The sequence below is a fragment of the Brassica napus genome, chromosome A6, assembly GCF_020379485.1.
Source record: "Brassica napus cultivar Da-Ae chromosome A6, Da-Ae, whole genome shotgun sequence".
Classification (NCBI taxonomy): Eukaryota; Viridiplantae; Streptophyta; class Magnoliopsida; order Brassicales; family Brassicaceae; genus Brassica; species Brassica napus.
In genome coordinates, this window is record NC_063439.1 from 21,656,786 (window position 1) to 21,669,085 (window position 12,300).

General features: G+C 33.8%; 1 protein-coding gene across 1 annotated transcript; it reads right to left on the reverse strand.

The window, feature by feature from the left end:
• Positions 1-11,808: 11,808 nt before the first annotated feature.
• LOC106351992 lies at positions 11,809-12,300 on the reverse strand. The gene has a single exon (XM_013791689.3). It carries the CDS (start codon positions 12,186-12,188, stop codon positions 11,976-11,978), a length of 213 nt encoding a protein of 70 aa, XP_013647143.1. The 5' UTR covers positions 12,189-12,300; the 3' UTR covers positions 11,809-11,975.

The window sequence follows — 12,300 nt, forward strand, 5'->3', positions numbered from 1 at the left end:
TAGTCTAGCTAGACTGATAGTGATATAGATCTCTTGATTACACTTTACACTATTATGGGCATATTTATGTGTGTGTTAAACAATTTGTTACCTTAATATACACGGTGCTCAAAAACTGATGTACTACTTACATAAAAGAGATGAGCTATGAGCTCTATGTCTTTCTGTCTGAGAAACCTAATTACCTGTTTGATTACGTTATAAGTATAACATAACAATTTGAGATTTTAAATAAAATTATTTGTGTTGATCAAAAAATAAAATTCTGTATTTGCAGTCAGTATTTAGCATTTTCTGTGTTTGTTCTTCTCCCTGCTTCCTTTGTCTCCTTTATTTCACTTGAGATACCAAAAAAGGTTATTGTCCCAAATTAAAATGATGGCTCATATTAAGAGTTGAGACAAAAAAAAATCGACAAAAATAGAAGTATTAAGCCTTTGACGTAAGAGACAAGTAATGTCTTAGATCTTTGATGAATCTTCTTGATTTACCAGAAGAATGCATAGCCGCCGTGATATCTTTCACCAGCCCCCAAGACGCCTGCCGTATCTCCGCAGTCTCGAAGTTACTTCGCTCAGCCGCCGATTCCAACTCCGCGTGGGAGAGATTTCTTCCCTCTGATCCTCGTCTGTTGGTTGTTGACTGGTTGATCATTCTCTGTCTAGGTTATCCCATACACAGCTCTTCCTCCGTTTCTGTGAATCCCCCCTTCTCATCGATGATGGCAGAACTAAGTTTACACAACCTCCTCTGTTTTTTCAATGCATGGTTTCTTGAAAACGATTGTTTAAAATTTTGATTTATAGCTTTTGGATGGAGAAGAGAAGCGGGAAGAAATGTTGGATGCTATCTGCAAGGAAACTAGAGATTGTTTGGGTTGATTCTCCTGAATACTGGTCATGGATTTCGATTTGGACTCAAGGTTAAACTCTTTTCAGAACGGTCATGAGCATAGCAAAGTGAAACATTGGTTTTCGATCCAAAATTAAAGAGTTATAATATATATATAGATATATGCTTCCAATTTGTTAAAAAAGAATTTTGATAAAGTTGTTAGTAAATTGTTTACTGCATATTTCATCTTTAAATTTTCTGTTTCTTGTAATCCAAAGCTTCTTGGTGTTAACTTTGGTTAGTCTGTAACATGTTTGAGGAAGTTGCAGCCCTTCTAATGGTTTGAGATCCGAGGCAACATAAGCACGTCAACGCTCTCCAAAGGCACGGTTTATGGAGCTTACCTTGTTTTTACAGGAGAAATAGGAGCATTTGGATTTATGTCCCAGCCATTGGAGACGAGGTTCGGGTCCACAAGAACCGGGCTTTGAAACGATAGAAGAGCGTTTCTTGAGTCCGGAATGAAAGAATATGGGTGGTTGGAGATTGAACTTGGTGAGTATTATGTCGGTTTTGATGAGGAGGAGCTCGAGATGAGCGTCTTAGAGACTAGAGAAGGTGGTTGGAAAGGCGGGATTTTCAAGGGATCGAGATTAGGCTAATATGAAAAAGTGTTGTGTGATTAAGTAACAAGTAAATTCTAGTTTGTTGTGTAGTAAAAGAATTGTAACTCTATTCCAATGTATGGACATGTTGATTTCTGACGCCATTGTGTGATCATGGATGATCCATGATCTTGGTTAGTAATTTGAGTGGATAATATGTTGATTATATGCTATCATACCATAACTAACATTAAACTCCAATGGGTCAGGAATTGACCGAAAACAGAATGAAACAACACACTTATAAAGACTTTTACGAGTTCTATATTGTCTTTCTAGGGTAACATCTCGGTGAGACTTTAGCTGGCAATCTTTACCATAGAATCGAGAATTAACAGGCTTTCGTTGATGGTAGGTTTATCTTGTTTCAGGTTTTACATCAGTAATGTAATGAGTAGTCACAGCAAGGAAGGAGTAGGCCTAGGCATTTATCCGGATCCGAAGACCCGACCTGATCCTTTTACTCTATTGGGTCTTGTTGTGAAGGACCTGCGGGTCTTGAACCCGACACGAACCTGAGACCCGAGTGAGATATCCGAAAATCCAAACTTCTAATATATATTAGGTATATATGGATGTTTTAGTTTACTTTTGGTATTATGGGTATTTTTTTAAGTTTCAAATTTTAGTTTTTGGGTATGGTTTTGGGTTTCAAATAAAAGTTTAGATTTTCAAAATATAATTGAAATAATCAAATAAAATTTTGGATATTTTTCATGTCATTGGATCAGATTTTAGATAAAATTTCTCATATTTTTGAGTATTTAAATATTTTATGTGTGTTTTAGGTACTTTTTGGAGTTGGACCCTGATACGTCCTAAATTAGGGAAGGATCACTCAATCGGACTTACGGGATATGAACTCGCCAAAAGGGAGAACTGGTCGATTGAATGGTGACACAAGAAAGGCGGAGAGTCTCTTGATATTACCGAGCTTTGATTGTTGCTTGATATGACGCACAAGTCCAACAAAGAAAGTAATGGTGGATCGAAGGGTCGCACAACAGATGTGGAAGGCTGCTGATATTCCCGAAGCTAATTTGTTGCCGGATGTGACGCACCGGTCCAACAAAGATGCAATCTCGATCCCTTGCTTGATATGACGCACAAGTCAAACGGGAAAGAGGTGTTTACTTGGAGCTAACCACACCAAGAAACGAGAAGTGAGAATCCATCTCAAAGTTTCAAAAATAATAATCCAAGCTTATTTTATTTCATTGATCAAATGGCCTTTATATAATAGGCAAAATATACAATAGGTTGGAATACAAAAAACTAGTCAAACATAGAAATTAGCAACTTATAAAAACAAGGAAGACTTGACCAAAGACGTTGATTTAACCAAAATCATAAATGTCTTGACTTGACCGAAATTGAAAGATTGTAGTCGTAAGACTCTTTGGCTGCTCTCGTGCTTCCACATGGTCAACGGTCTCTAAATTACCGTCAGATTGATATATTATACGACCATTACTTATAATTTCTTATTGGGTCTTTCTTTCTTTGGGCAGATACATGTTCATAAACACATTTTCAATATACTTCAAGTCCATCTCGTTTAATCGCAAACCCATAAGCCAAACCTTCTTGATTTGTTTTTGCTGCTGATTCGGAGCGCATCAGACCCGATATGACTTGAACCGAACCCGATCCGTAACCGAACCAAATCCGAATCGACAAACTCAAATTACCCTATTAGGTCCAACTATCTAAGACCCGATCCGGATCTGAGAAGACCCGAACTGACCCGAACCAAAAATTTTATATTAACCTATCGGATCCTAAATTCTTAGATCCAAAGGATCCGGACCTGCAATGATCCGATCTGAACCCGATCTGAGTATCCGAAAGTCCAGGCATAGGAAGGAGAAAGAAGATGTAGTGAAGAAAACTATATATCTATCTATATATATAAAAATATGATTGCCTCCCTCCTGTGATGTCACGTCATCAAGTCGTGCGTTATAGGATAGACACGTATCCCATTTTATATTTGGGGCCAAAATAAAACAAATGGCTGTCAGAGGTAATTGAACTCAGCACCTTTAGCACTGGTAATTTTTCTTAGAACCACTAGGCTAAAGTCACTTTTTATAAATATGTGGCCGCGAAAATACTTATTATCGTGTCGGCTGGAAGTCCATGCTTTTTCTGCTTGTGGCCAGGACCGGCACTGGACTGACGTCAAGATAAAGATCGTGAAGTTAAAAACTTTGCTCCAAACAGTTTTGCAATGTTTTCAACCTTTATAACTTGATGCATATAATATATATCAAAATACATTTGTTGTACACGCTTTTATAAGTTTTGCTTTTAAAAGAAGGTATTTGCAGTTGTAAATGTTTTGTGCTAGTGAAGTAATGGTTAAAAAACCTCTATAGATATGTCATTTTAAAATAACACTCAACTTCTTTATATAGTCAATACATATGTCCATGTTATATTCTAAACTAAATATTTTCTATTTTAAAAATATAGAAAACAGTTTTTTTAGTCTACAAGCAAATGTTGTAGAGCAAGTATGCATTATACAAAATAATATATATTTAAAATCTATACGCAAAAACATAAAAGTTGATATAGACTTCTTTCTGACACATGCACACTCCACTATGAATAAGAATAAAAAAAACAGTATTCTCATCAAACTTTATCACAAATCCACATTTGTACATCTATAATTATGAGTTGGACAATTAATTAATTTGATACAATACCAAAGTAAGAATAATCGAAAAACAACTATACCACCGCATACTAATAAGTAACACATAACAGATAACCAAATTCTTGAATCTTAAAACAAATTTTAACTCGAGCATTTAGTGAATATCAAATTAACTAATATCCCGCCCGTAGGGCGGACCGATACTATATATATATATATATATATATATATATATATATATATGCTCGTTTTTTTAATAGACTTTAACCGATAGTCCGATAGTATTTGTTTTTTTATAGGCTTCATCGCCCAACCTCTACCTTCTATTCTATTTAATTTGTGAAACAATTACATTCAAAGGCAGTTTTCAAGTTTATATTACAGTATAGAGCAGTTTATGCTACTAGGGTAGTTATTACCAACCAAATTTACTTTCCACCTAAAAAACTAACTAAATGAACTTGTAGTTAAAGATAATATATTTTTTAAATTTAATATATTCTTTTTTTTTCTGACGGGATTTGACCACAACCACAATAAATTAGATCCATGTACTCCTCATCATAGTCTTCTCTCTCCTAAGCTTTGCATCTTCTTTATAAAATAAAATTTTCTGTTTCATTTTATATTTTCCAAAAAATAAGATTTATTTATTATTCACATTATTTTGTCTATCTTTTGAGATATGTCAAGGTATATTTTTGATGGTGCTGTAACGGTGATGTATACCTCAACTATTGCATCATTTTGGCATTTTTGGCATTTTTGCATGTATGGTCCCTCAACTTTTGTTTCATTTTGATTTTGACCTCACTCTTTAAATGTGTAGATTGCTCTTCAATTTCGTCCTCAAAATTTCAAATTTCATTTTAGCTCCTGTGATATAATCAGTGTTATTTTGTCATATAATCAGTGTTATTTCATGTAATTACGTTATGAGTTATGACATAAAGCTAACATTATGTACAAATCCACATAGTCATCTAATGTACTTGTGTACACAAACATGTGTACACTAACATTATGTACACATCCATGATTATGATTATGTGTATACAAATAATATATAATATTGTACATATGTACACAAAAACACTTGTACACATGTTACATAGACAAGGTAGGAAATATAATATCAACGCATATGGTATCAAGACCTAAACTAAGCTTCACTCAAAAAATGAGAACTCTTTATCCTTACACTTACAAAGACAAAATTTTCTCTTTCACATGTACACATGTACGTTGACATTATGTACTCGTATACATGTATACATATGTTTGAGATACATGTTAGATGTCCAACAGGTTTTTAAAGTTGTGTACATTCGTTAGTGTACATGTGTACATTAAAGTTGATGACATACATGTGTACAACGTATATGGTAGTGTACATGTATACAATACTTGAAACTTGTATAAATATAGTGGTAGATTTTGTTTTTTTAGCATTGTATACATACACCATCATGTACCAATGTACACGAAAAGCATAAACATATTCGTTCCTGTAATTATGGAAGGTATGGTCTGCACAATTAAAAAATTTGAAATCAATTTAAAAGGGCGTATTTGCAAATCAAAAACTTTTAGATCAGAAATGAATATATTCAAATTTTTAGGGACCAAATATGCAATAAAGCTAAAACTGGCCATTGTTGCCCATCAAGCTTTTGCAACAATGGCGACGAGAAAGAGACGGCGATGAGGAAGAGGTGGAGACGAGAAAGAGGCAACGACGAGACATAGACGAGATGGAGGCAGACGTTTCAGTCGACGGAGGCGGAGAGAGAGAGCTGGTTACAGGAGGCAACCGGAATCTTCAGTTTTGAGTTGAAGAAATCATTCTATGGAGGTTTCAAATCCTTTTGCCTCTTCTATGTATTGACTTTTTGGATCTATAGATACTGCAGAAAAAAAAAAGTAAATTAATGATACATAAAGTGAAAGAAAAAAAAATATGATAGTGAAAAGTAATGATTTGCAAAAAAGAATGTATGTTACATGGAAAAAAGGAAGAAGTTGAACATATTTCTCCAAAAGAAAAAAAAACATGGTGATGATGAGATAGAGAGGGAAGAGAGATAATGCAAGTTGTTAATTGTGGGACCTTCTTAGTCACATGCATTAACTTAGTTACCAATTATTTGGTTTTAGTTATAAGAAAGTACCTCAGTAGCTCAAACTGTCTTTTATTGTAATAAAAACATCAAAACTGCCTTTGAGTGTTAATAACTTTTAATTTGTAGACCCATTTTATTGTAACCAAGACAGAAGCCCAAATGCAGTTTTAACGAAGTCAACAGACTTACATCCGTTGATCTACTGCTTGTAAGCATTCATCACTGTTTTATTAATCCGGTGTTTACCACTTTGTTGAAGAGGGCGGTTTCTCTAGGTGTGACAGCTCAATGTTACCAAAAAAAAAAGAAGTGCGACAGCTCCTCATATTGGCGAAATTGCAGCATAACACTGCAAGCAACAACAGTTTGACCTCCAAGAATTTGCTAACACTGACACTAGCGAATGACATTTTGATTAGAATATGTGACTGATCTCGTGGATGAACGCTTTCAAGATTAATTGAGGATGAATCTTGGGATCATGCTGAAGCTAATACGCATAAAAAAGCGAAGAAACAGAATGATATGGAAGGCATGAGCGGTCCTTGGCTTTTAGGAAAAAGACGAGTAGTATTCAGCAAATTCTTAGTTGCTTGTGGTAATAGACTGGTGTCTAGTAAACACATGCACAAGAGCCAAAAAGACTTTCACAATTTTTGAAAGTCACACAAGACTTCTCCTAACGTCTGAATGATCATTGTTTTTCAATGAACTGTCATGTGATTCTGGTCCCCTTCTCCATAGTGTCGGTTTCCTTTTCCACCAAAAAAACAGTCCCGAATTATTAAATTTTTATATAAAACAATTCCGCAATAATATCTCTTATCTACACAAAAATACAAAACAAAATGGTTGCGTTAAGTTAATCTCTCATTATCAAAACTAGAGTGTTTCTCCGCGCTACGCGCGGATAATTTACTTAATTTTTGTTAGGCAATGAATAATATCCTCAATTAAAGAATGAAATAAAAAATAAAGAAGCGGTCCTATGTTTTTTGGAGAATTCTGTTTTATCTCATTATGGTACTATTATTTATGTTTTTTTAGAAAACTATTATTTATTTTTACTTTTATTAAATAGATATTTTTCGCAAATACGTAAAGTATAAAGTTTCAATTAAAATCCAAAATACTATTATATCCTTACTTTATAGTTATATATACACATAAATAATTATTTAAAGAAATAATTGAAAAATTATATAGCTTTCGAATTATACGTTTTTAAATTCGAAATCTTTATGAAACTTTTTATTTTTTCCAAAATTTTATGTTGCAATTTAAAAAGTCTTTTTGAAACTATTTTTAAAATTTTATTTATTTTTAAAAATCCTAAATTATGCACTCCAAAATCCTACCCCTCAAATATAATCTCTGAGTCTATATTAGTCAACCCTAAGAATATAAGTGCTTATTTACCTCTTTAAAAATAAAAGTATATATAGTTAAATCAAACATGAAAAATGATATTTAGAGTCTGATTGTTTAAGCAATTTCTCATTTTTTTGGATACTTTAGATATATACTCTTCCACTAATCACTGTTTTGGCAGTAATATATAATCTTTTGAGATTAGTTATCAACTATTTGAAAACAGATTGACAATAATACAGAGAAATAGCAAAGCTCAAAATTGGGTTGAGTATTTTACCCGATATCCAAACCCATATCCGAACCTGACCCAAAAACCCCAAATAGAAATCCGAACCGAAGTAACAAAATACCGAAACTGGTATTGAATTAGGAGTATCCAAACCTAAGTGGATATCCGAAATTACCAAACATATGTATACTTGACACTATATTTCTAATATATACATTTTGTGTAAAAATATTTATATTAATGCTACACATAGTTTAAGATATATAACATACATAAAATTAGAGACAAAATAATTTGCTACTCACTTTAAATGCATGTCAAGCTTCTTGTTTCATCCATTAACAAACATTGCATCTAAAATTTCAAAACGATAACTAAATTAGTGTATTTTAATATACATATAGTTTTATCTCCAAATCTAAATCATTCTATCTATTAAAATAAAAATCAGTTAAGTTAAAAATATATTTTTAAATTTAAGAAACTTAAGCAATAAATAATTTAGTTTTTCTTCAAAATCTAAATATTCGAACCCGACCTGAAATAACCGAATCCAAACTAAAATTATCCAAACCCGACCCGAAATATAAAAATACTCGAACGGGTTCTATATCCGAAAATCCAAAATATCTGATCCGAACCCGAACGGGTATCCAAACGCTCATCCATAGCTAGAAGTGTTTATAAGATTATTTTCTAAAAGTCTATTAGTTATAAGAGTCTATATATATTTTACAAAGGTTTATAAAATCATTTATTAGAATTTTTAAAATTTTATAAACCAATTTAAAATGTATGTCGAACCTGTTTATAATTATATAAATATACATTTTTAATAAATTAATAGATCATATAAAATACACAGATAAATAATGGTCCTTTTATATTGAATGGCGCAACTATTGCTAGCTTGTAGTAAGGGAGACTTTTAAGTAACCATAGAGGAGAACTTTGTGAAATAATTTAAATACACAGAGAAATAATAGTCTTTTGATAGCATACATTCATCAGATAATACGAAGTTGTAACATTAAGAAATACCAAATAAGTCATCTGCTTGCAAATATGTAATATGTAAATCCATACTTAGATATATAAAAAATAAAAAGATAGCAGTTAATGCTCTATTACTCAAGTTTAGCACATTTTCCTCTATGTGCTTCGTCACTGTACTTGTACTGGCGTTTTCTTCATCAGCTAGGTCTCCAGTCTTTGAAGGACGGACCCTAATCAACTTGCAGAAAATAGAGGCACTTTAAAAGTGGTGGCAAGTGGGATTCCAACTGGGGCTGTTAAAGGTTGCAGGACTGCTGGAGAGACAACCTTCATAACTGCTATAGCCTGAGTCCTTCCTTTGTAATCAAAAACTTCAACCTTGAACCTATGTGTTTGACCAATGGTGTCGATCAAAGTTTGTGGGACAGGCAGGCATCTCATGGTCAGGACCAAGATCACCATTAGCCTAACATTTAAAAGTTTAGTTAAGTTTAATGAGTTGGGAAGGATGACTAATGTAATGGCAAGCTACCTCAAAGTATTTATCAACCAATCCGGAGGCATGCTTTCCAGTTAGCTCACGGCCTGCATCACCAAGTAAAACGAACACAGCCTGGTCGTTATTGTCATAGACAGGGATCTTATCAAGATACCAGTGCATAAAAGAAAAGAAATAGCAATCCAAGCCAACGATTTATTGAATACTGAGCATTAAGTTCATTACTTTTTGACCTGGTTACGTTTTCATTGCTTCATTTAGAGCGCAAACGAAGAAGGGCCTTCTGTTGGCCTCTGTTTTGCAATCACTGCAAAAAAAATAATACCAAGGAGAATCATGGTTAAACATCATCAATTGTCACTATGCACTCAAGAAAGCCTCCTGCATTTGTCAAAAACACAGGGATTTACATTGTTAAGTGATTTGGTTTTTGTGGCTATATACATATTTTATTTTACCTTGGCTGATCCTTGCTTGATATAAGCAAATATTTTTTCCAATTGTCACTGACCCAGTCAGCTCCTCCTATGCATTCACTTTCTTAGCAATCTCTGGGTTAGAATTCAACCTGACACAATATGCAAACCAAAAAGGGTTCTAACGTTAGCTGAACATGCACTTGTGGTCATACCAAATACAAACGAATAGGATATTAACATATTGCCTCATTAAATACTGACAATTGGAGTAGTCGATTGTGGGTTGAAGTCTTTGTCGATAAAAACACTGATGATGACATTGAGCTGAAGGCAAGGGTCCATGTTGTTTATGGGTCAGACATCAAAACGTGGAATCAGATGAAAAATAATTTCAAATAAATTATGAAACACTGAATGTTTAGTGAAGCATTGAGCTGGTTAAATATTTACCACCGATACGATTTGGATTCACAGTCGCCACTAAAAGGATGACGGGAGTTGTCGACACTGGCCGTGAATTTGTAGAACACTGTTGCTGCATAGCTCTTTGCTTTTCGTTGAGTAGAAAAAAATATAAAGCTCGTACCGTGGAGTACGATGTGATGGATGAACGCTTGGATCAGAGTGACCTGTCCGAAAACAAAAACGTCAGACCCGTTAATAATATAAGTTTTTTCTTTTATATTGAGCATCTATTACAACCAATTTTTTCATTCGGCATTTTCGAATCATTGGGTTTTTTTATTGATTTTTTTTTCACTTATATCAGCATAGTAAAAATCTAGGCTTTATAGTTTTGGTATAAAAATCATTTATACATTTACTAAACCAACCTGAAATTATACTTGAGAAGGTATACGATTTTGTCAAGTAATCTGCATAACTATGATAATTTTTACTGTAACTTTATCAATTGAAAATGAAATTGTGGAGGAAAACACTCAGACCTGTTCATCGATGATGAGCAGCTCTAAGCCAATAAGAGCTCCCCCTTTCGAACCGGTTCTGGCTTCCCAGAGATGGATCAAACAGAAGTATAATTCCAACGCCGATGGACCCGTTGAGATTACTATGACTCCCATTATCCAACGCCGTTTACATATAAAGCAACCGGAGACTTGCCGGAGGTTTGAAACAATTTCATGCCCATCAATTGTTTTTGGTGAACGGAGGTTGTAGAATTTGGTTTGGTAAAAAACTTCACCAGACAGATGGGTTTATGTAGTTGGAGAAAGAGAGGAAGTTGAAAGGATATCATTGCTCACACAGATAGGATTAAAGAAGAGGAATGAGTGATCAAAAGTGGAGAAACTGAAGAAAATTCAGAAAGTTGTAACGATGAAAAAGAAGCGAAAGAGACGGAGGAGGCTTGCGACGAAATTGGGTTAAAGGGCAATGGAGTTCATATGGGCCTGTATAGATTTATCTTAAGGGCCGTACTAAATTATTTTTGATTGGGTTTTGAGGACCAATAGAGATTAGTCTAGTTACTATGGGTTCAACCGAAATGTTTTAATGCAATTTTTTGATGGGTTCAATCGAAATGTTTTAGTGCAAATTTTGATTAACATGATTGACGTGGCAAAACAACACTTTTTCATTGGCAGATTTTTTTTAGGTGACGTGGACACTCTAACTACTCAGGATATTCCCTTTTTATTATTGTTAGATAATATGGTGAGTTTTGAGTGACGAAGTTCAATGAACGTCATACACACTTTTCAATTTAATACACATACTTTCTGTGGTGCTGAATAATATCAATTATCTAACAAAATAAAAATAAAAGAATTTTCTTAATATAAACAAATTTAATTCAAAAGAATAAAAGCCCTTTCTCAAAAAACAAAAAAAAAACAAATCAAAAGAAAATTAATTATTGACCGCGTATTTCATACGCTTTTTCAATATATCTTCATAGTTATCCACAATGTCTACCGTTGTCAATGATACATGAATTTTTTTTGAACCCTCTAATAGTTAATTTTCAACGTTACAAAATAAATTTAAATGTTTTTCTAAATTTTTGATTTATCATTGTAGGAAAACATCAACTGAGGAAATAAATAGAAAGTTGCCATTGCATAACACAAGCATGCATGTTTCGAAATTACAATCAAGAAGAAGAAAATTCGAAAATCTCTTCGTCTATACAAAGTAAGAAGAACTCAGAAATTCAAGAGAAACGCGGCGTAGTTTGGAGCGCAAGATGATGAGACGTCGCTACGAGGCAAGGAAGAATCAGCTTGGCCACGGCTAGTGGGAGCCCGCACCCTTCGACGGCGACTTGTTGGTGGTAGAGGGAGGAGTGTGGCGGTGATGCGAGCTAGCGCCAACGTGTATTCTTCAAGCAACTCAGCGGCAATAGCTACTGTTATCATGACGATTTGAAGATTCTCTGATTATAATTTACTTGTTGATGTCTTGCTAAAGAAAATCTCTAGTAACCTTTTTTGTAATGTGCAGAAAAAGACAATGTGGTTTAGCTTTTAA